General features: G+C 57.6%; 1 protein-coding gene across 1 annotated transcript; it reads left to right on the plus strand.

Moving 5' to 3' along the window:
• Positions 1 to 257: 257 nt before the first annotated feature.
• On the plus strand, positions 258 to 23,218 carry KCNK3 (potassium two pore domain channel subfamily K member 3). The gene is made up of 2 exons (XM_054653007.2): positions 258 to 609; positions 20,638 to 23,218. The coding sequence occupies exons 1-2, from the start codon at positions 327 to 329 to the stop codon at positions 21,504 to 21,506; spliced, it is 1,152 nt and encodes a 383-aa protein (XP_054508982.1). The 5' UTR covers positions 258 to 326; the 3' UTR covers positions 21,507 to 23,218.
• Positions 23,219 to 24,536: the final 1,318 nt, after the last annotated feature.

The following is a 24,536-nucleotide window of genomic DNA, read 5'->3' on the forward strand; positions in this document are numbered from 1 at the left end:
CTCGGCTCCCGGCACCGGGGAGGTCACCGGGGGTCACCCGGCCCCGTGCGACGCTCGGGGGCTCCCCGGGGGCGCCGGTGCTGAAGGACAGCTCCGCCCCCTCCCTCCTCCTCCTCCTCCCCCTCCTCCTCCTCCTCCTCCTCCCTCTCCCTCCCTCTCCCTCCTCCCGCTCCTCCGCCGGCCCCGCCGCCGCCGCGGCCGCCGCAGCCGCGCCTGGGCCGCCTCCCCCGGCCGCCCGCCCGCCCGCCCGCCCGCCCGCCGTGCCCGGGCGCTGCCGCCATGCCCCAGCCGGCCCCGCCGCGCCCCGCAGCCGCCGCCGGCGCACCATGAAGCGGCAGAACGTGCGGACGCTGGCGCTGATCGTCTGCACCTTCACCTACCTGCTGGTGGGCGCCGCCGTCTTCGACGCGCTCGAGTCCGAGGCGGAGACGGCGGAGAGGCGGCGGCTGGAGGCCAAGAGCGACGAGCTCAAGAGAAAGTACAACCTGAGCGCCGAGAGCTACGGCGAGCTCGAGCGGGTCGTGCTCAAGCTCAAGCCGCACAACGCCGGCGTCCAGTGGAAATTCGCCGGCTCCTTCTACTTCGCCATCACCGTCATCACCACCATAGGTACCGGCTGCCCCCGCCCCGCCCGGCAGATCCCGGTTCGGGTTTTTTCCCGGTGGGATCCACGCGGGAAGCACCGGGAAAGCCCCGCCTGTCCCCGAGGGAGCGGGGGGAAATCGAGAGCTCGGGGCTTTCGCCGCCCGGAGACCCCCCCGCCACCGCTGCCGCCGCCCGTCCCGCTGGGACCGCGGCGATCCCTCCGCTCGGTTCCTCCGGCACCAGGAAAAACCTGCCCGGACCCCCCTCTGTCCCATCCCTTGGGATCGGTGCGGTCCCCCTGCCCGGCTCCCCTTGTTTTCCATCCCTTGGGATCGGTGTGATCCCTCTGCCAGGACCCCCCTGTTTCCCCATCCCGGTGTTTTCGGTGCGATCCCTCTGCCAGGACCCCCCTCTTCCCCATCCCGGTGTTTTGGGGGCGATCCCCCTGCCAGGACCCCCCTGTTTCCCATCCCGGTGTTTTTGGGGCGATCCCTCTGCCCGGACCCCAGTGTTTCCCATCCTGGTGTTTTTGGGGCGATCCCTCTGCCCGGTGCCCCCTGTTTCCCATCCCTTGGGATCGGTGCGATCCCTCCACTCGGTTCCTCCAGCACCGGGAAAAACCTGCCCGAACTCTCCTCTCTCCCACCCCTTGGGATCGGGGTGATTCCTGTGCCCGAACCCCTCTCTCCCATTCCTTGGCATCGGGGCAATCCCTCCCCGGCTCCTCTAGAACCGGGAAAAACCTGCCAGGACCCCCCTGTCTCCCACCCCGGTGTTTTGGGGGCCATCCCCCTGTCCGGTCCCCTCCTCTCTCCCGTCCCGGTGGGATCCGGGCGATCCCTCTCCGGCTCCGGGAAAAACCTGCCCGGTCTCCCCTCTCTCCTATTCCGGTGGGACCGGGGCCATCCCCCTGTTCCCCATCCCGGTGTTTTGGGGGCGATCCCGCTGCCCGGTCCCCCCTGTCTCCCATCCCCTGGGATCGGGGCGATCCCCCTCTCTCCCATCCCGGTGTTTTGGGGCCATGCCGCTGCCCGGATTCCCGTTTGCCATCCCGGTGGGATTGGGGCAATCCCTGTCCAGCTCCTCCAGAACCGAGAAAAAAAACCCGGACCCCTTTCTCTCCCATCCCGGGGTTTTCGGGGTGATCCCCCTGCCCGGAATCCCCTGTTTCCCATCCCTTGGGATCGGGGCGATCCCCCTGCCTGGATTCCCATCTCTCCCATCCTTTGGGATCGGGGCAATCCCCCTTTTTCCATCCCGATGTTTTTGGGGCCACCCCCCTGCCCTGATCCCGTTTCCCATCCCGATGTTTTTGGGGCCACCTCCCTGCCCGGATTCCCGTTTCCCATCCCGATGTTTTTGGGGCCATTCCCCGCCCAAGCCCCCCCAAATCCCCGATCCCGCCGTGCCGAGGCTCCGCCCCACCCTTCTCCCACCGGGAAACCCGCGCGGGACCCCCGGGACCGGGGAACGCTCCCGGCCGGGACCCTCCCGACCCTGGGATGCGTCCCCAAGGCGCTGTCACCCCCCCCCGCCCGGTGGCTCTGCTGGCCCGGACCCCCCTGTGGGACCCCCAGCAGCCCCATAGGGACAGGGACGTGTCCCCGTAGGGTCCCCAGCCCCATGGGGACAGGGACATGTTCCTATAGGGTCCCCAGCCCATGGGGACAGGGACGTGTCCCTGTAGGGTCCCCAGCCCCATGGGGACAGGGACGTGTCCCCGTAGGGTCCCCAGCCCCATGGGGACAGGGATGTGTCCCTGTAGGGTCCCCAGCCCCATGGGGACAGGGGTGTGTCCTTGTAGGGTCCCCAGCCCCATGGGGACAGGGATGTGTCCCTGTAGGGTCCCCAGCCCCATGGGGACAGGGGTGTGTCCTTGTAGGGTCCCCAGCCCCATGGGGACAGGGGTGTGTCCTTGTAGGGTCCCCAGCCCCATGGGGACAGGGATGTGTCCCCGTAGGGTCCCCAGCCCCATGGGGACAGGGACGTGTCCCTGTAGCGTCCCCAGCCCCATAGGGACAGGGACGTGTCCCTGTAGGGTCCCCAGCCCCGTGGGGAGGGGACAGGGACGTGTCCCTGTAGGGTCCCCAGCCCCATGGGGACAGGGATGTGTCCCTGTAGGGTCCCCAGCCCCACGGGGACAGGGGTGTGTCCCTGTAGGGTCCCCAGCCCCATGGGGACAGGGACGTGTCCCTGTAGGGTCCCCAGCCCCGTGGGGACAAGGACGTGTCCCTGCAGTGTCCCCAGCCCTATGGGGACAGGGACGTGTCCCCGTAGGGTCCCCAGCCCCATGGGGAGGGGACAGGGACGTGTCCCCACCCTGCCAGGCTCTCCCAGGGGGTGTCACTGCTGTCCCCCACTCTCAAGGATGTCCCCAGCCCTGTCCCCACCCTGGGAGTGTCACTGGGGGTGCCTCCTTTGGGACCCATCCCTCTGTCACCTCCATTGTCACCCTCTGTCACCCCCATTGTCACCCCTCTGTCACCCCCATTGTCACCCCCTGTCACCCTCACTGTCACCCTCACTGTCACCCCCATTGTTGCCCTCCTGTCACCCCCATTGTCACCCCTCTGTCACCCTCACTGTCACCCCCTGTCACCTTCACTGTCACCCTCTGTCACCCTCATTGTCACCCTTCTGGCCTTTGGGTCCCCTCCAGGGGTGGCTGGGGTCACCCAATGTCCCCTGCTCCCCAGCTGTCCCCCAGACTCAGCCCTAGGGAGGGCCTGAGGGGTGGGGACAGCGAGGGGACATGGCGGGGACAGCAGTGACACAGGGCCCTGGCCGCCATTTCCATGGGTCCCATGGGGAGAGGGGAGGGATGGGATGGGATAATGGGATGGGGGACACCGGCTTAGGGACAGATTTTGGGGTGTCCCTGGTTCCCCAGGGCTGTCACAGATATTTTGGGGTGTCCCTGATTCCCCAGAGCTGTCACAGGGATTTTGGGGTGTCCCTGGGTCCCCAGAGCTGTCACAGGGATTTTGGGGTGTCCCTGGGTCCCCAGGGCTCTCACAGGGATTTTGGGGTGTCCCTGGGTCCCCAGGGCTCTCACAGGGATTTTGGGGTGTCCCTGGGTGCATTCCCAGGACTGGGACCGGGACTTTGGGGTGTCCCTGGGTGCATTCCCAGGATTGGGACCGGGATATTGGGGTGTCCCTGGGTGCATTCCCAGGATTGGGACCGGGATATTGGGGTGTCCCTGGGTGCATTCCCAGGATTGGGACCGGGATATTGGAGTTCCTCTTTGTTCCTGGGGCTCAGATCCGGGTATTGGGGTGCTCGTGGCTTCCCAGATTTGGGGTGTGGATGCTGGGAGGTTTCACAGGCCCTAAATCCCGGTGTGTGGAGGCAAAAGAATTCCCGGAGCTGAAACGCTGGGCTCGGGGTGCTCGTTATTCCCGGAGTTTTTATCCCGGTGTTTGTCATTCCCAGAGCCGTTATTCCAGTGTTGGTTGTTCCCAGGGCTTCCATCCCAGGTTTTTTTTTTATTCCCAGAACTGTTATTCCCACCCTCAGGGCGTTCATTATTCCCGGGGCTTTTATCCCTGTGTTTTACACTCCCACCCTCAGGGTGTTCGTTATTCCCGGGACTGTTTTCCCAGTGTTTGTTATTCCCATTATCCCGGTCTCAGGCTCTATGTTATTCCTGGGGCTGTTATCCCGGTGTTGTTATTCCCGGAGCCGTTATCCCAGTGTTTGTAATTCCTGGAGCTGTTATTCCCACTTTCTGGGTGTTCCTTATTCCTGGGGCTTTTATCCCGGTGTCAGGCTGTTATTCCAGGGCTTTTATCCCGGTGTTTGTCATTCCCACCCTCAGGGCATTCATTATTCCTGGAGCTGTTATCCTGCTGTTTCTCATTCCCAGAGTGGTTATTCCCACTCCCTTATTCCTGGGACTTTTATCAGGCTGTTATTCCAGAGCTGTTATCCCGGTGTTTGCTATTCCCTCAGGGTGTTCATTATTCCCAGAACTGTTTTCCCAATGTTTATTATTCCCCGTGTCAAGGTGTTTTTTATTCCCGGGGTGTTTATCCTGGTGTTTGTTATTCCCGGGGCTTTTATCCCGGTGTTTTACACTCCCACCCTCAGGGCGTTCCTTATTCCCGGGGCTGTTTTCCCAGTGTTTGTTATTCCCATTATCCCGGTCTCAGGGTGTTTGTCATTCCCAGGGCTTTTGTCCTGGTGTTTTTTATTCCCAGGGCTTTTATCCCGGTGTTTGTCATTCCCACCCTCAGGGCGTTCATTATTCCCGGGGCTGTTTTCCCAGTGTTTATCATTCCCAGTGTCAGGGTGTTTTTTGTTCCCAGGGTTTTTACTCTGGTGTTTGTTATTCCCGGGGCTTTTATCCCGGTGTTTGTCATCCCCGGAGTTGTTATTACCACTCTCAGGGTGTTCCTCATTCCTCGGGCTTTTATCCCAGTGTCAGGCTGTTATTCCCGGGCTGTTATCCTGGTGTTTGTCATTCCCATTATCCCGGTGTTGGTGTCAGGGTGTTCATTATTCCCAGGGCTTTTATCCCGGTGTTTGCCGTTCCCACCCTCAGGGCGTTCATTATTCCCAGGGCTGTTTTCCCAATGTTTATTTATTCTCATTATCCCAGTGTCAGGGCGTTCATTATTCCCAGGGCTGTTTTCCCAATGTTTATTTATTCTCATTATCCCAGTGTCAGGGCATTCGTTATTCCCAGCATTGGTATCCCAGAGTTTGTTATTCCCAGAGCTGTTATCCCGGTGTTGCCATTCCCAGTATCCCATTATCCTGGTATTCACTATTCCCGTTATCCCAGTGTTTGGTATTCCCTTTATCCAGGTGTTTATTATTCCTGTTATCCCGGTGTTTTCAATCCCATTATACTGCTGTTTGTCATTCCCATTATCCCATTATCCCATTATCCCATTATCCCATTATCCCAGCGTTTGCCATTCCCATTATCCCATTTTGCTGGTGTTTGCCATTCCCATTATCCCATTATCCCATTATCCCAGTGTTTGCCACTCCCATTATCCCGTTTGCCTGGTGTTTGCCATTCCTGTTATCCCGGTGTTTACCATTCCCATTATCCCATTACCCCATTATCCCAGTGTTTGCCATTCCCATTTTTCCAGTGTTTGCCATTCCCATCATCCCAGTCTTTTTCAATCCCATTATCCCATTATCCCAGTGTTTACCATTCCCGTTATCCTGGCTCCGGCCTCTCCTGGCTGCCAGGAGCAGCTGGAAAAGCTCTGGAATTGCGGCCGATCCTCCAGTGTTGGACAGGATGGGAGGAACTGGGAATCTCCAGTGGGATCCAGCAGGATCCAGTGGGATCCAGCCCATCCCAGGAATCCTGAAATGCCGGAGAGGGGCACAGATCCACTGGGATCCATCCCAAGGATCCCAGGATTCCCAATCCCACTGCCAGGAGCTGGGAATGCTGGAGCGGGGCTGATCCCAACCCAAAGGTTGCATCCCAAAAATTCCAGCCACTCCCAATGCTCCAAACCTTAAATCCTGGAGCTGGGCTCCACATGGGAGCCGCTTTGGGATTGGGACGAGGATTCCCAGTATCCCAAATGTTGGAATTGCAGAGGGAATGGCCCCAAATGGCTTTCGCTGTATCCAGCCTGATTTTCCTGGAATTTCCAGTGGGGAAGGGGCTGGGATGCCCGGATGTGCGGGAAGATCCCAGAATCCCGCAATCCCACAAAATCCATGATTTGGGTGGCTGCATATGGCAGCAACACTGGGATGGGGCTGGAATGAGAAGAGACCCCTCCAAATCCAGGGAAAAGGGGGAGAAAATCCCATTATTCCCATGGAATTGGATTTTCCAGGGCAGGAAAAAAAAGAGGGATTTTCCCAGGAATTCACCAGCCAGCTCTTGGTGGGACAGGGAAAAGCCAGACTGGGATTGGGAAGCGGCTCCTGAGGTGGGGGAGATCCCGGTGGGGGAAAATCTGGGATTACAGATCCTGGTGGGATAGGGGGAGGAAAATCCGGGATTACAGATCCTGCTGGGAAAAGTTCGAATCCATTTGGGGTTTGGGGTTTTTTTCCTTTTATCCTTGAAAAAAAAGCCGGGAGAGGAGCAGCTCCCGTCGCTGCTCCAAAGCTTTCCCGCGGCTCCCGAGAAATTCCCGGGGCTGGGATGTCCCCTCTGTCCCCATCCCGCAATTCCCGGGGCTGGGATGTCCCCTCTGTCCCCATCCCGCAATTCCCGAGGCTGGGATGTGCCCCCTGTCCCCATCCCGCAATTCCCGAGGCTGGGATGTCCCCTCTGTCCCCATCCCGCAATTCCCGAGGCTGGGATGTGCCCCCTGTCCCCATCCCGCAATTCCCGAGGCTGGGATGTCCCCCCTGTCCCCATCCCGCAATTCCCGGGGCTGGGATGTGCCCCCTGTCCCCATCCCGCAATTCCCGAGGCTGGGATGTCCCCGGGGTGGTGGCAGTGTCACCGGCAGTGTCCCTTGTCACCCCTGCCGCTGTCCCGAGCCAGGGCGGGCTGCTCTGGCTCTGGATGCCTCCCAAAAACCCCGATGCCAAAAGTGCCAATCCCAAAAACCCCGATCCCAAAGTCCCAATCCCAAAAACCCCGATCCCAAAAAAGCCAATCCCAAAAAAAACCGATCCCAAAAGTCCCAATCCCAAAAGTGCCAATCTCAAAAACCCTGATTCCAAAAACCCTGATCCCAAAAGTCACAGTCCCAAAAATCCCAATCCTAAAAGTCAGAATCCCAAAAACCCTGATCCCAAAAACCCCGATCCCAAAAATTCCAATCCCAAAAAACCAGATCCTAAAAAACCAGATGCTAAAAAAGCCAATCCCAAAAAACCCGATCCCAAAAGTCCTAATCCCAAAAACCCCGATCCCAAAAACCCCGATCCCAAAAATCCCGATCCTAAAAGTGCCAATCCCAAAAGTGACAGTCCCAAAAAACCTGATCCCAAAAACCCCGATCCCAAAAAAAACAGATCCTAAAAAAACAGATCCTAAAAAAGCCAATCCCAAAAAAACCAATCCCAAAAGTGCCAATCCCAAAAACCCCGATCCCAAAAAAACAGATCCTAAAAAAGCCAATCCCAAAAACTCCGATCCCAAAAACCCTGATCCCAAAAAACCCTGATCCCAAAAACCCCACTCCCAAAAACCCCGATCCCAAAAAACCCCGCTCCCAAAAACCCTGATCCCAAAAACCCCGATCCCAAAAATCCCGATCCCAAAATCCCGATCCCAAAAACCCCGATCCCAAAAAACCCGGATCCCAAAGTCCCGATCCCAAAATCCCCGCTCCCCAAGCCCCGATCCCCGCCCCCGCCGTCCCCTCGGCCGCGCGCAGCGGGAGCAGGTGGCGAATGTCCCCGCGGTGTCACCATCTGTCACCGCCGCCCGCCCCTGCCCCTGCCACGGGAACAGCGCCCGGCGGGAGGCCGGGCCCCTCTGTCCCCGTTTGTCACCTGCTGTCCCCTTTGGTCCCCCCCTGTCCCTTTCTGGCCCCGTTTGTCACCCCCCCCTTGTCCTCCTTCTGTCCCCTCTGTCCCCTCCTGTCACTCACCGTCCCCCGCTCTGTCCCCTCAGACCCCCCCTCTTCCCTTCTGTCCCCTCCTGTCACCCCCTGACCCCTCTGTCCCCTCTGTGTCCCTGTCCCCCCTTGTCCTCTCCATCCCCTCTGTCCCCTCTGTCCCCTCCTGTCACTCACCGTCCCCCGCTCTGTCCCCTCAGAGCCCCCCCCCTTCCCTTCTGTCCCCTCCTGTCACCCCCTGACCCCTCTGTCCCCTCAATCCTCTGTCCCCTCTGTCCCCTCTGTCCCCTCTGTGTCCCTGTCCCCCCCTTTTCCTCTCCGTCCCCCCTGTCCCCCCTGTGTCCCTGTCCCCCCCTTGTCCCCTTAATCCCCCTTGTCCTCTCCGTCACCTCTGTCCCCTCTGTCCCCTCTGTCCTTCTTGTCTCCCTGTCCCTCCTTGTCCCCTCTGTCCCCCCTGTCCCCTCTGTCCCTCTGTCCTCCTGACCCCCGTGTCCCCTCTGTCTCTTCTGTCCCCTCTGTCCCTCCTGTCACCGCCTGACCCCTCTGTCCCCTCAATCCCCGTGTCCCCTCTGTCCCCTCTATCCCCCCTGTGTCCCTGTCCCCCCTTGTCCTCTCCGTCCCCTCTGTCCCCTCAATCCCTCCTGTCCCCTCTGTCCCCTCTGTCCTTCTTGTCTCCCTGTCCCTCCTTGTCCTCTCCGTCCTCCATCTGTCCCCCCCGTCCCCTCTGTCCCTCTGTCCTCCTGACCCCCGTGTCCCCTCTGTCCTGTCCCTTCTGTCCCCTCTGTCCTCTGTCTCCTCTGTCCCCTCTGTCCTGCCCTGTCCCCCTGTCCTGCCCTGTCCCCCTGTCCTTCTGTCCGCCCTGTCCTTCTGTCCCCTCTGTCCCTCTGTCCCCCTGTCCCCTCTGTCCCCAGGCCGGTGACACCGCCCCTGTCCCCAGTCCGTGGCCGCCTCTGGTGTCGGGAAGGGTTTGGGGACAGCGCTGTCACCTCCTGTCACCCCCGGATGGTGGGAAAGGCACCAAACTCCCAGGATTTGTGGGGGAAAATCTCTGGGAATTGTTGGGAATTGCTGGGATAAGGAGCTCTCTCTGTCCCCTCGGGACATTCCTGCTCCCATTCCACAGAAAAAAAAAAAAAACATTTCCATGGAAATTGCTCCTTGGGATCAACAGGGAAAGGGGAAATCCAGGGAATTCCTGCCCCAGCTCCAGGGTTGGAATTCCTCCCAACCCCTTGGGACATTCCTGCTCCCATTCCACAAAAAAAAAACATTTCCATGGAAATCCATGCTGGCACCTCCCGAACCATCCACAGGCTTTGGAATTAGCAGCAGGAAAAGGAGAATATTCCTGGAATTCTCTCTTGGGTTTTCCTGAGAAAGTGATCCCGGCCATCCCAGGGGCTGTTGGAGCATCCCATCTATTGTTGGAATTGTTGGAAATTGTTGGAAAATTGTGGGAATTGTTGGAAAATCTGGATCGCTTCCCTCCCCTGTTCCACTCTGGGATTCCTGGATGTTCCTCCTGGCTCCTCTGCATCCAGGGGTTTTCCTGCTGGGAATGAGCAGGAAGGGGCTGGATAAGGATGAGGAGAATTCCCATTGGGATCAGAGCCGCTTCCCACTGGGATGGGGATTTAGGGGCACAATCCCAGCCCGGGTTGGATCTGGCGCCTTTTCCTGGGAATCTCTTCCCAAGGAGCCTCCGGCAAAACCCGAGGTGGGCAGGCCTTGGGGTTGTTTCCATGGGATTCAGGTCAGGGATTGGGATTGGGATCAAGATTGGGATCGGGATTGGGATCAGAATTGGGATTGGGATTGGGATCAAGATTGGGATCGGGATTGGGATCAGAATTGGGATTGGGATTGAGATTGGGATCAGGATCATGGTTAGGATCAGGATTGGGATCGGGGTCGGGATCAGATCAGGACTGGGATCAAGATTGGGATTGGGATTGAGATTGGGATTGGGATCAAGATTGGGATTGGGATTGAGATTGGGATCAGGATCATGGTCAGGATCAGGATTGGGATCGGGGTCAGGATCAGATCAGGACTGGGATCAAGACTGGGTTTGAGATCCAGATCAGGATCATGGTTGGGGTCAGGATTGAAATCAGCATCAGAGTTGGGATCAGGATCAGGATCAGGATTGGGCTCAGGATCAGGATTGGGATCAGGATCAGGATTGGGGCCCCTCTGGATCCTCCCTCCCCATCCCCCTCTCCTGCCCAGGCCATAAATTCCCGTCTTTTTTCCATCCAGGAGCGACACCATTAATTAATTCCCATTAATTCCCGCCCCTGGCCTTTCCCAGCTGATTCCTCCCAAAATCCCAGCAAGTCCCGACCAGGAGCGAGGAACGAGAACCGTGGGCCAGGGGGATCAGCACCAGGGAAAGTCACCCCACATTTCTGGAAGTTTGGGAGTTTTTCCTGTTTTTTCCCAAGCACCAGGCCTGGTGGCTCAGGCTCAGGGTGGATCCAAGAGCCTGGAATGGGATTTCTGGGATGGATGGTTGGAATCAGCAGCTCCCAGGGAAAGGGACTGGATCCATTCCTCTTTTCTGTCCTGCATCCTCATTCCCACCCTGAATTCCCACCCCATATCCCTGTCCCCATTCCCACCCTGAATTCCCACCCCATATCCCTGTCCCCATTCCCATCCTGCATTCCCATCCCATATCCTCATCCTGCATCCCCATCCCACATCCCAATCCCATCCTGCATTCCCACCCCACATCCTCATCCCATAATGTCCATCCCTCATCCCACACCCCCGTCCCCATCCCATAAAATCCATCCCAATCCCCATTCCATATCCCCATGCTACATCCCCATCCCATAATCTCCATCCCATCCCACATCCCCATTCCCATCCCACATTCCCACTCCACATCCCCATCCCATAATCTCCATCCTAGTCCCCATCCCATAATCCCCATCCCTCATCCTCATCCCAAATCCCCACTCCATATGCTACATCCCCATCCCATATCCCCACTCCACATTCCCATCCCCATCCCATAATCCCCATCCCCATCCCAAAATCCCCACCCCACATCCTCATCCCCATTTTCCCGGGAAGGGATTGGACACCCATCCCTGACCATTTTGGGACACAAATCCACCCCAAAATCCACCCCTAAATCCACCCCTAAATCCACCCTAAATCCACCCCAAATCCACCCCTAAATCCACCCCTAAATCCACCCCAAAATCCACCCCCAAATCCACCCCAAACTCCACCCCTAAATCCACCCCTAAATCCACCCCTAAATCCACCCCTAAATCCATCCCAAAATCCACCCCTAAATCCATCGCAAAATCCACCCCTAAATCCACCCCTAAATCCACCCCTAAATCCAGCCCAAAATCCACCCCTAAATCCATCCCTAAATCCACCCCAAATCCACCCCAAAATCCACCCCCAAATCCACCCCAAACTCCACCCCTAAATCCACCCCAAAATCCATCCCAAAATCCACCCCTAAATCCTTCCCAAAATCCACCCCTAAATCCATCGCAAAATCCACCCCTAAATCCACCCCTAAATCCGGCCCAAAATCCACCCCTAAATCCATCCCTAAATCCACCCCAAATCCACCCCAAAATCCACCCCAAAATCCCTGAGGGGTTTTTATTCGTGCCCCCTTTCCCGCTGTGGGCCCCCCCTTTTCCAGGGCCGGGCGAGGGCCGGCACGGGCGGGGGGGGCGGGAAGGGGCCTGGCGGGGCCCCAGAATCCAAGGAAAAATTGCCAGTTTTGGCGCAAACAGGGAGCTTGGCCGGCGCCGGGATTTTCCATGACTCCATCCCGACCCCCCCGGCCGCGGGAGGCGCTGGGGGAGGGGGAATCAGGCACCCCCCACACCCCAAAAAATCCCGGGGGAGGCGGGGGGGGATCCCACTGAGGAGCCAAATCCCTTTGGGAATGGCGCGGGAATGTGGGGGGATGTGGGAATAAAGGGGGGAGATCAGGGTCCGGCCCCACATCCAACCCCCCCACACACCCAAATCCCACTGGGAATGGGGGGTCCTGGGGGTCCCTGATCCTTGGGATCACATGGGGGGGATCCTGGAATGTTCCAGCACCCCCACCATGGAATGGGATCCCGATTTTCTGGGGGGGAATGTGGGAGAAGGAGGGAGATGGAGCAGAGGGGATTTGGGGATGGGGATGGATGGATGGATGGATGGATGATGGATGGATGGATGGATGGATGGATGGATGGATGGATGGATGATGGATGGAGGGATGGATGGATGGATGGATGGATGGATGATGGATGGATGGATGGATGGATCCATGGAACCATGGATGGATGGATGGATGGATGGATGGATGGATGGATCCATGGAACCATGGATGGATGGATGGATGGATGGATGGATGGATGGATGGATGGGATGGATGGATGGATGATGGATGGATGGATCCATGGAACCATGTCTCCATGGATGGATGGATGGATGGATGGATGGATGATGGATGGATGGATGGATGGATGGATGGATGGATGGATGGATGGATGGATGGATGGAGGGATGGATGGATGGATGGATGGATGGATGGATGGATGGATGGATGGATGGATGGATGGATGGAGGGATGGATCCAAGGAAGAGCTGGAACACGGGCAGTCAGAATTTTGGGAGTCCCAGGGGCCCCTCCAGCTCTTCATTCCCAGTTCAGCCCATCCCAGATCCCATCCCACTGCTCTGGCTGCAGGAGGTGTCCCCATGTCCCTTCCTGCTGCCCCCAGCCCCATCCAGGGATTTTGGTGTCCCCATGTCCCCTCCTGTGTCCCCAAGCCACACCCAGGGATTTTGGTGTCCCCATGTCCCCTCCTGTGTCCCCAAGCCACATCCAAGGATTTTGGTGTCCCCATGTCCCTTCCTGTGTCCCTCAGGCCCACCCAGGGATTTTGGTGGCCCTGCAGGACCCAGGAGTCCCCTGTCCATGTCCCCCTGCCTGTGTCCCCTGTCCACGTCCCCTGCCCGTTTCCCCTGCCTGTGTCCCCCTGCCTGTGTCCCCTGCCCATGTCCCCTGCCTGTGTCCCCTGCCTGTGTCCCCCTGCCCGTGTCCCCTGTCCGTGTCCCCTGCCCGTGTCCCTGGTCCGTGTCCCCTGTCCACGTCCCCTGGCCATGTCCCCTGTCCATGTCCCCTGCCCGTGTCCCCCTGCCCATATCCCCTAGCAATGTCCCCTGCCCATATCCCCTAGCAATGTCCCCCTGCCCGTGTCCCCTGCCTGTGTCCCCCTGCCTGTGTCCCCCTGCCTGTGTCCCCCTAACCATGTCCCCCTAACCATATCCCCTGCCCATGTCCCCTGGCCATGTCCTTCGGTGCCAGCTCCATGTTTTCCAGGACAGGCTGGAATTCCGCTGTCCCCAGCACCTGCTGCCATTCCCAGCCGCCATCTCCAGGCGCGTTTGCTCTTCCCGGGCACGCGGGGGTCTCTGGGCACAGCTGCGTCCCCTCCCCCGGCCTGGGGACAGCTGGGGTGGCCCCAGCACTGGGAACTGCAGGATCCTTACTGGGAGCAGCGGGATCCTTACTGGGAACAGTGGGATCATACTGGGAGCAGCGGGATCCTTACTGGGAACAGTGGGATCATACTGGGAGCAGCGGGATCCTTGCTGGGAGCAGCGGGATCCTTGCTGGGAACAGTGGGATCCTTGCTGGGAACAGTGAGATCATACTGGGGACAGTGGGATCCTTACTGGGAGCAGCAGGATCCTTCAGGATCCCTACTGGGAACAGCGGGATCCTTACTGGGAGCAGTGGGATCCCTACTGGGAACAGTGAGATTATACTGGGAGCAATGGGGCAATGATCTCTACTGGGAACAGTGGGAACATACTGGGAACAGTGAGATCATACTGGGGACAGTGGGATCCTTACTGGGAGCAGCAGGATCCTTACTGGGAACAGTGAGATTATACTGGGAGCAATGGGACAATGATCCCTACTGGAAACAGTGGGATCATACTGGGAACAGCGGGATCCTCACTGGGAACAGTGGGGTCCTTACTGGGAACAATGGGATCCTCACTGGGAACAATGGGATCCTCACTGGGAGCAATAGGACAATGATCCCTACTGGGAACAGTGGGATCCTCACTGGGAACAACGGGATCCTCACTGGGAGCAATGGGACAATGATCCCTACTGGGAGCAGATGCTGATCCTTACTGGGAGCAGTGGGATATGGGGAAGGGCTGCCACGAGGAGGCTCCTTCCATGCCCTTCCCCATTCCCTGCATCCCCTGCCCCATTCCCTGCATCCCCTGCCCCATTCCCTGCATCCTCTGCCCCATTCTCTGCATCCCCTGCCCCATTCCCTAAATCCCCCTTCCCCCTTCCCTGAATCTCCCTGAATCCCATCCCCTGCTTCCCTGATTTCCCTGTCCAGGTTCCCTAAACCCCCCCCCCCCATTCCCAAAACCCTCTGCCCCATTCCCAAAAGCCCCTGCCCCATTCCCTGCCCCATCCCCTGCCCCTCCCGGAGTCCCCATCCCCATCCCACCCTCCCCATCCCCATTCCCGCAGATCCTTCCCAGCCCGTTCCCGCAGCTGTCCCGCTAATCCCGGCCATCCATCGCCCCGACAGCCGGGATCCGCTCCAGGCCCGGGGCCAGCCCTGCACCTGCTCCGGGGCCGGATCCAGCCCCGCTCCTCCGGCCCTAAAAAGGCCAGGATCGGCCGCGTTCCTGCGGGACGTGTCATCCTCCCTCCCTGGGGACACGATCCCTGCTCCCGGCCCTGCCCGGAGCGGGATCCCGGCTCGTCCCGGCCCCGCTCGGCTCCAGGGACACCCCTGGGAGCTGGGAAGGGCCGGGGGGCAGGAGGTGGGGAACGAGCCGGAATTCCAGGGGTTATTCCCGGCGGATTTCCCGGCTGGGATGTGCCTTCCTCTCCAACACAATTCCTCGCCGCCCGCGGGTCCCGGAGGGATTTGGGGGTCGCCCCTTGGGCCGTTTTCCCGGGGTTTTCCCTCTCCTGCCATTCCCGACCTTCCCCCCACCCTCAGACGTGCCGGAGCTCAGGCAGCTCCTGCTAAAACCGGGAACGGGGGGGGATCGGGGGATTGACCGACGCTTGGAGAGCTCATAAACTCCCTTCCCTCGGGAAAGGGCGCTAAAAATAGCTCCGGGAGGCCGGGGAGGGATGGAGAGGCTGGAGGGGGCAGGAAAGGGCAGGAGGATGCTCAGGGAGGCTTTTGGAAAGGCACCCGTGGGCACTGCGGGAGGCTCCGTCCCAAAATCCATCCCAAACAGCCGGAACGGGGGATTGGGGAATTGCTGGGGAGGGGATGGGGAAGGGCAGGGTGAGGGCTCGGGATGTGGGACTGGGGGGAGAATGAGGGGCTGGGAGAGAGGGACACAGGGGTGGGACAAGAGGAGCAGGGAGAGAGGGACACAGGGAAGGGACAGAAGGAATTGGGAGAGAGGGACACAAGGGGCTGGGAGAGAGGGACACGAGGGGCTGGGAGAGAGGGACACAAGGAACAGAGAAGGGACAGAAGGAATTGGGAGAAAGGGACATGAGGAGCTGGGAGAGAGGGACATGAGGGGCAGGGAGAGAGGGACATGAGGAGCAGGGAGAGAGGGACGCAAGGGGCTGGGAGAGAGGGACATGAGGAACAGGGAGAGAGGGACACGAGGGACAGGGACAGAGGGACACGAGGGACAGGGACAGAGGGACACGAGGGGCTGGGAGAGAGGGACATGAGGAGCAGGGAAGGGACAGAAGGAATGGGGAAGGAACAAAAGGAACAGGGAAGGGACGCAGGGAATGGTCACGAGGAACAGGGATTGGCACAAGGAATAGGGAAGGGACATGAGGAACAGGGAGAGAGGGACACAGGGAACATGATGGGATATGAGGAACAGGGGAAGCGACACAGGGAACAGGGAAGGGACACAGGGAAGGGACACAATGCACTGGAAAGGGTCACAAGGAGCAGGGAATGACATGAGGAATAGGGAAGGGACACGAGGAATGAGAAGGACATGAGGAACAAGGAGAGAAGGACACAGGGAACTGGATGGGACATGAGGAACAGGGTAGGGACACAGGGAACAGGGAAGGGGCATGAGGAACAGGGACAGAGGGACACAAGGGGCAGGAAGGGACACAGGGAACAGGGAGGGGGCACACAAAGCAGGGATGGATCAGGGGATGCTCTCAGGTAATGCTCCAGTGATGCTGCAGTGATGCTCAGGTGTTTCTCAGGTGATGCTGCCAGGTGCTGCTCCAGTGATGCTCAGAGAATGCTCAGGTGATGCTTTCAGGCAATGCTCAGGTGTTTCTCAGGTGGTTCTCTCAGGTGATGCTGCCAGGTGATGCTTTCAGGCAATGCTCAGGTGATACTCTTAGGTGATGCTGCCAGGGGATACTCCAGCGATGCTCAGAGAATGCTCAGGTGATGCTTTCAGGCAATGCTCAGGTGATACTCTTAGGTGATGCTGCCAGGGGATGCTCCAGCGATGCTCAGAGAATGCTCAGGTGGTGATGCTGCCAGGTGGTTCTCTCAGGTGATGCTCAGGTGATGCTGCCAGGTGATGCTTTCAGGCAATGCTCAGGTGATGCTTTCAGGCAATGCTCAGGTGATACTCTTTGGTGATGCTGCCAGGGGATGCTCCAGCGATGCTCAGAGAATGCTCAGGTGATGCTGCCGGGTGGTTCTCTCAGGTGATGCTCAGGGGATGGTTTCAGGTGTTGCTCTTCAGCAAGGTCCAGATGATGCTCCCAGGTGATTCTCCCCAGGTGTTTCTCAGGTGGGGCTTCAGCGAGGCTGCAGTGATGCTCTCAGGTGCTGCTCAGGTGATGTTTTCTGGCGCTGCTCAGGGGCTGCTCAGGTGCTGTTTTCTGGTGATGGTCTCCGGCGTTTCCCAGGTGTTTCCCAGGTGTTTCCCAGGTGTTTCCCAGGTGCTGCTCTGTGATGCCCCGGTGATGTTTTTTGGTGATGCTCAGGTGTTGCTCTCCAGACATGATCTCAGGTGCCAATCTCAGGTGTTGCTCTCTCTCCCATGAGTCCCTTTCCATCAATTCCCTCCCATGGACTCCCCCTCCATGGACTCCCCCTTTGTGGATTCCCTCTCCATCGATTCCATCCTATTGATTCCCTCTCCATGTATTCCCTCTCCATCAATTCTATTCCATGGATTCCCTCTCTATCAATTCCCTCCCATGCATTCCCTCTCCATGGACTCCCCCTTTGTGGATTCCCTCTCCATCGATTCTATCCTATTGATTCCCTCTCCATGGATTCCCTCTCCATCAAATCCATCCCATGGATTTCCTCTCTATCAATTCCCTCCCATGCATTCCCTCTCCATGGACTCCCCCTTTGTGGATTCCCTCTCCATCGATTCTATCCTATTGATTCCCTCTCCATGAATTCCCTCTCCATCAAATCCATCCCATGGATTTCCTCTCCATCAATTCCAACCCATGGATTCCCCCTCCATCAATTCTATTCCATGGATTCCCTCTCCATGGATTCCCTCCCATGGATTTCTTCTCCATGGATTCCCTCTCCATCAATTCCATCCCATGGATTCCATCCTATCAATTCCCTCTCATGGATTCCCTCTCATGGATTCCCTCTCATGGATTCCCTCTCCATGGATTCACTCTCCATTGATTCCTCCAATTAATTCCCTCTCCATGGATTCCCTCTCCATGGATTCCATCCCATGGATTCCTTCCTATCGATTCCCTCTCCATGGATTCCATCCCTGTCTCCCACAGGGAGGATCCCACGGCAGCTCCTCCTTGTAGGAGATCCCACGATCCCGGTTTTCCCCTGGCTCCAGCTCCATCCGTGTCCCATCGAGGGTGGCAGTGAGGGGGACTCAGGACTGGGATTAGGGACGCAGGACCGGGATTAGGGACACAGGACCAGGATTAGGGATGGGAGGAGCTCCCCTCAGCATTCCAAAGGTTTGGGGACTGGTCTGGGATCACAGCTGGGATAGGCCTTGGAAAAGGGACTCAGGAATGCTCTGAGTCCAAGGGAAGAGGTTCAGACTCTCCTTCCTGTTCCTGTCCGCTCCTGGTTTTCCTGGGAAAGGGAAAGGGAAAGGGAAAAGGAGGAAAAGTTTAAAAAAATGAGAGGAAAGGGAAAGTAAGAAGAAGGAGGGAAAGAAGGAGAAAGAGGAAAATGTGAAAGAGAAGAAGGGAAAGTAGGAAAGGGAAGGTGAGGGAAGGTAAGAAAAAGAAGGAAAAGAGGAAAAACTTTTTAGAAAAGGAAAAGGAGGGAAAGGAAAATGAGAAAGAAGGAGAAACTAAGAAAGAAAAGGAATGGGAAAGCAATTGTAAGGGAAAAGGAAAAGGAAAAGGAAAAGGAAAAGGAAAAGGAAAAGGAAAAGGAAAAGGAAAAGGAAAAGGAAACGGAAAAGGAAAAGGAAAAGGAAACAGAAAAGGAAAAGGAAAAGGAAAAGGAAGAGGAAAAGGAAAAGGAAAATGAAAAGGAAAAGGAAAAGGAAAAGGAAAAGGAAAAGGAAAAGGAAAAGGAAAATTAAAGAAGAAGAAGAAAATAAAAAAAGATAAATTGAAAGAAAAATTATAAAGAAAGGGAAAGATAAAGGGAAAGGAGGAAAAGGAGAAAAAGGAAGAAATGGAGGAAAATATGGAAAAGGAAAAAACGAGAAAGAAGAGAGTGGGAAAGAAAGAGAGAAGGGAAAGAAAGGAGAGTGGGAAAGAAGGGAGAAGGAAAGAGAGAGGGAAGGGGACAGAACAAGAAAAGGAAAAGGAGGAAAGGGACAGGAAAAAGAAGAAAGGGACAGGAGAAGGAGAAGGAGAAGGAGAAGGAGAAGGAAAAGGAAAAGGAAAAGGAAAAGGAAAAGGAAAAGGAAAAGGAAAAGGAAAAGGAAAAGGAAAAGGAAAAGGAAAAGGAAAAGGAAAAGGAAAAGGAGGAAAGGGACATGGACAGGAAAAGGGACAGGAAAAGGGAGCAGCTGTTCCTGCCACCCCCATCCAAGGCCCATGCTGGCCCTGCCCGTGGCATCCCGGGATCCATCCGGGAGAGCCGATCCGGGGGCACGGGGCGGGATAAATCCCATCGGAACGGCGCGGGATTACGGGAGCGCAGCTGTTCCCGGGCTGGATGCGGATGCAGCCCCCGGATGGTGGGAACTGGGGCACCAGGACAGGGGACGGGGGTGACAGGGGACAGACGGAGCGCTCGGCCCCGGTGACCACCAAAATCCCTGATTTCCCCATCTACAGGGAGTCTGGGATGGGAATTTTGGGAATTTTCCCAAACCCAGGCATGGGGAAGGCGCCCCCATCCAAGGCTCCAACCAAGAGTTGTCACTGGCGCAGCATTCCCAGAGAAGCTGTGGCTGCCCCTGGATCCCTGGAAATGTCCAAGGAAATGTTGGAGGGAGCTTGGAACAACAACCTGGGATGGTGGAAGGAGTCGGGGTTGGAAGAGGATGGGATTTGAGGTCCCTCCTCACCCAAACCACCCCATGATTCCACGATGAAGGACACTCAGAATCCATTCAGAGGGATTTTTATGGAAAAGGGAGGAAAAGGGAAGGGAGACCCTTCCTCGAGTCCTGAGACTCCAGGTGAAGCCCCTGATTCCTAAAACTCTTTCTGGGAGAGGAGTTGGGATGGGGCTGGATCCAATGCCAGGCTGGGAGAGCAGCTGGGAATGCGCAGCTGGATCAGGGGAGGATCCAGGGAATCCTTGGAGCCGCTTCCCCATCCCAAAGGGGCTCCAGGAGAGCTGGGATTGGGGCAAGGGCTGGAGGGGCAGGAGCCAGGGAATGGCTTCCAGTGGGAAAGGGGAGCTTGGGATGCTGGGATCCTGGGAAGGGATTCCTGGCTGGGCTGGGATTCCCTGAGAATCCCTGGCAGTGTCCCAGGGTGGATTTGGATCACCCTGGGATGGTGGGAAGTGTCCATGGCATCATGGGATTGAGGGTCCGTGGATCCCATCCCAAACCATTCTGGGATTCTGGGATCAGGGACACTCAGGATCCATCACGAGGGATTTTTATGGAATTTAGGGATGGAAAAGAGAAGAGAGACCCTTCCTGGAGTCCCCAATTCCCAGTGAAGCCCCTGGATCCCGAAATTGCTTCTCAAGGAAGAATCAGGATGGGGCTGGATCCAATGCCAGGCTGGGAGAGCAGCTGGGAATGTGCAGCTGGATCAGGGGAGGATCCAGGGAATCCTTGGAGCCTTTTCCAGAGGGAAAGGAGAGCTGGGATTGGGGCAAGGGCTGGAGGGAGCCAGGGAATGGCTTCCAGTGGGAAAGGGGAGCTTGGGATGGTGGGATCCTGGGAAGGGATTCCTGGCCGGGCTGCAATTCCCAGAGAATCCCTGGATCCCTGGCAGTGTCCAGGGGTGGATTTGGATCACCCTGGGATCGTGGGAGATGTCAGGCTTGGGACGGGATGAGCTCTAAGCTCCCCTCCCACCCGAGCACTTTGGGACCCCGCACCCCTCCCGCCCTTCCCGCCGACATTCCCCACTCCCGATTCCCACCGGGAGCGCTGATCCGGCCCCGCTCTCCCTCTCTCCCCGCAGGCTACGGGCACGCGGCGCCCAGCACGGACGGCGGGAAGGTTTTCTGCATGCTCTACGCGCTGCTGGGCATCCCGCTGACCCTGGTGATGTTCCAGAGCCTGGGCGAGCGCATCAACACCCTGGTGCGCTCGCTGCTGCGCCGCCTCAAGAGGCGCCTGGGCATGCGGCGGCCGGAGGTGTCCATGGCCAACATGGTGACCATCGGCTTCTTCTCGTGCGTCAGCACGCTCTGCATCGGCGCCGCCGCCTTCTCGCACTACGAGAACTGGAGCTTCTTCCAGGCCTACTACTACTGCTTCATCACCCTCACCACCATCGGCTTCGGCGACTACGTGGCGCTGCAGAAGGACCACGCGCTGCAGACGCAGCCGCAGTACGTGGCCTTCAGCTTCGTCTACATCCTCACGGGGCTGACGGTCATCGGCGCCTTCCTCAACCTGGTGGTGCTGCGCTTCATGACCATGAACGCCGAGGACGAGCGCCGCGACGCCGAGCAGCGGGCGCTGCTCAGCCGGGCCGCTCGCCCCGGAGCCGTGGCCGCCGTCCCCGAGGCCTCCGCGGTGGCCCCGGCTGAGAGCGGCTTCAGGAACGTCTACGCCGAGGTGCTGCACTTCCAGTCGGTGTGCTCGTGCCTGTGGTACAAGAGCCGCGAGAAGCTGCAGTATTCCATCCCCATGATCATTCCCAGGGATTTGTCCAGCTCGGACACGGGCGTGGAGCGCAGCCACTCCTCGCCCGCCCGCTGCCCCGAGACTCCGGAGCACCGGTGCTTCTGCCGCTCCCGGCGCTCCGCCATCAGCTCCGTGTCCACCGGGCTGCAGAGCCTGGCGGCGTTCCCGGGATTCGCCAAGAGACGCAGCTCCGTGTAGCCCCCATCGCACCCTCCCATCCCAGACCCCTCCTGGAGCGGGAGGAAGCCGCTCTGGACTCGGGAGCGACGCCGGAGCGGGGCTGTGACGGTTGGCTCCGGAATGGATTTTAATTTAAAACCTCTTGGATTTGGATTTTAATTTAAAACCTCTTGGATTTTAATTTCACACACACACACACACAAGAAACCCAAACCACTCCTTGAAAATGTGAAACTTGGGAGAGCGGGAGAGCCTCGGAATCCGGCGGGGATTGAGGGGAGCACCTCCCGCTGTGGGCAGCCTCTCCACGCTCTGGATCCTCGGGAATTCCCCGGGAAGCGCAGAGGGACCCGGCGGCCGCAGAAATCAGGCTAAGAGGGGCTTAGCCGGAGCTTTTCCACATCAGCCGCCCGGAAAAGCAGCCGGGAGTCACGTAGGCTGCTCCAAACCCTGGGATTTGGGGCCGTCTTAACCCAAATTCGCGGCGGGGCAGAGCTGGGAGTCGTCGGGATTTAGCGGGAATCATCCGCGGGAGGCTGGCTGATCCCACAGGATTTCTGTGTCCGTCCACGCCGAGGGTCTGGGGATGGCATTGCTCCCCTCAGGAAGGTGTTTGGGGAAAATCTGGGATATTTTCCCCTGGGATCCCCCATCTCCATCCTCCCCAAGGCTCCAGGGATGGAATTATTTCCCTCAGAGTGCTTTTGTTGGGGATAATCGGGGTATTTTCCCCTGGGATCCCCATTTCTGTTCTCTCCAAAGCTCTGGGGATAGAGCTGTTCCTCCTGGAATGGTATTTCGGGGAAAATCTGGGATATTTTCCCATGGGATCCCCGTTTCCATCCTCTCCAAAGCTCTGGGGATAGAACTGTTCCTCCTGGGAAGGTATTTTGGGGAAAATCTGGGATATTTTCCCATGGGATCCCCCATCTCCATCCTCCCCAAGGCTCTAGGGGTGGAATTATTCCCCTCAGGGAGGTTTTTTTTTTGGGATATTTTCCCCTTGGATCCCCATCTCCATCCTCACCAAGACTCTGGGAATGGAATTTTTCCCTCGTGGAGGAATTTTAGGGACAATTATCCCCCCCGGATCCCCATTCCCATCCTCACCAGGGCTCCGGGGGTGGAATCTTTTTCCCTCAGAGAGAAATCTGGGATATTACAGCACTCCTCCATGCTTTCCTCCACACCCCTTCCCACCACCACCCTCACTCCCGGGACACTCCCGGAATTCCCTGGGATACCCCGGGGGTCACCTCTGTCACCACCGCCCCAGCAGGGGAGCAAAACTTCCCTCCTTTCCCATTCCCGCCCTTCCAGGTTGGAATTTTCCCCTCCCAGCACCCAAAGCCCCTGCAGGGGACACGGAGGGGACACAGAGGGGGGACCCTCCTGGAGCGCTGGAGGTGGCACTTTGGGGATGTTCCGTCACCTTTCCAGAGAGGAAAACAAACAAAAAAAAATCCGTGGATTTCTGATCCTCGAGCTGTGCATTTGTGAGATTCCTGAGGGTATTTATTGCCAACGGCGCTGTCCACGGAATTCCAGGAATATCCGTCGGAGAGGAGGCTCGGGAGACGCTTCCCGACGATTCCAGGGAGGAATTTCTGCATCTTCCTCGCCCAGGGGCGCCCGATTCCTACCAGGGAGGGGTCCCTGGTTCTCATGCCAAAGCCGGTTCGTCCCGCGGGGTTCGATTCCTTGGAGAGAGAAATAAAGGATTGTTGGAAGCTCGGGAGCGTCTGGGATCTTCCCGGGGGATCTGGAGAGGGAGGGAGGGCTGGGAAAGGAGGATCCCGATCCTCTGGAATCCTGGCTTTGCTTCCCATGAGGATTGGGAAAGGAGGATCCCGATCCTCTGGGATCCTGGCTTTGCCTCCAGAAATTCCCTTGGGATTGGGAAAGGAGGATCCCAATTCTCTGGGATCCTGGCTCTGCCTCCAGTAATTCCCTCAGGATCTAGGAAAGGAGGATCCCAATCCTCTGGGATCTTGACTTTAACTCCTGTAATTCCCTCGGGATCTGGGAAAGGAGGGTCCTGATCTTCTGGGATCTCAGCTTTGCCTCCCGTGAGGATTGGGAAAGGAGGATCCCAATCCCCTGGGATCTCAGCTTTGCCTCCAATAATTCCCTTGAATCTGGGATCTGGGATTGGAGGACCTCAATCCCTGGGACCTCAGAGCCTTCCCTTGGGATCTGGGAAAGGAGGATCCTGATCTCCAGGTTCTTGGCTCCTTCCCTCGGGATCTGCAGAGGTGGAGGGCTGGGAGAGAAGGATCCATCCATCCATCCCTCCATGCTTGGATCCATGGATCCATCATCCATCCATCCATCCATCCATCCATCCATCCATCCATCCATCCATCATCCATCATCCATCCATCCATCATCCATCCATCATCCATCCATCATCCATCCATCCATCCATCATCCATCCATCATCCATCCATCATCCATCCATCCATCCATCCATCCATCCATCATCCATCCATCCATCCATCCATCCATCCATCCATCCATCCATCCATCCATCCATGGATCCATCATCCATCATCCATCCATCCATCCATCATCCATCCATCATCCATCCATCATCCATCCATCCATCCATCATCCATCATCCATCCATCCATCATCCATCCATCATCCATCCATCCATCCCTCCATCCATGGATCCATGGATCCATCATCCATCCATCCATCCATCCATCCATCCATCCATGGATCCATCCATCATCCATCCATCCATCCATCCATCCATGGATCCATGGATCCATCATCCATCCATCCATCCATCCATCCATCCATCCATCCATCCATCATCCATCCATCCATCCATCCATCCATCCATCCATCCATCCATCCATCCATCATCCATCCATCCATCATCCATCCATCATCCATCATCCATCCATCCATCATCCATTGTCCCATCCATCCATCCATCCATCCATCCATCCATCCATCCATCCATCCATCCATCATCCATCCATCCATCATCCATCCATCCATCATCCATCCATCCATCATCCATCCATCATCCATCCA

Source organism: Agelaius phoeniceus, chromosome 3 (assembly GCF_051311805.1).
Source record: "Agelaius phoeniceus isolate bAgePho1 chromosome 3, bAgePho1.hap1, whole genome shotgun sequence".
Lineage (NCBI taxonomy): Eukaryota > Metazoa > Chordata > Aves > Passeriformes > Icteridae > Agelaius > Agelaius phoeniceus.

What these genes read in the sequence shown, in the direction of transcription:
- KCNK3 (XM_054653007.2), top strand. Translation starts at nt 327, where the DNA reads ATGAAGCGGCAGAACGTGCGGACGCTGGCGCTGATCGTCTGCACCTTC. An exon ending in CACCGTCATCACCACCATAG is followed by an intron (nt 610 to 20,637) that starts GTACCGGCTGCC and finishes CTCTCCCCGCAG; the next exon opens with GCTACGGGCACGCGGCGCCC.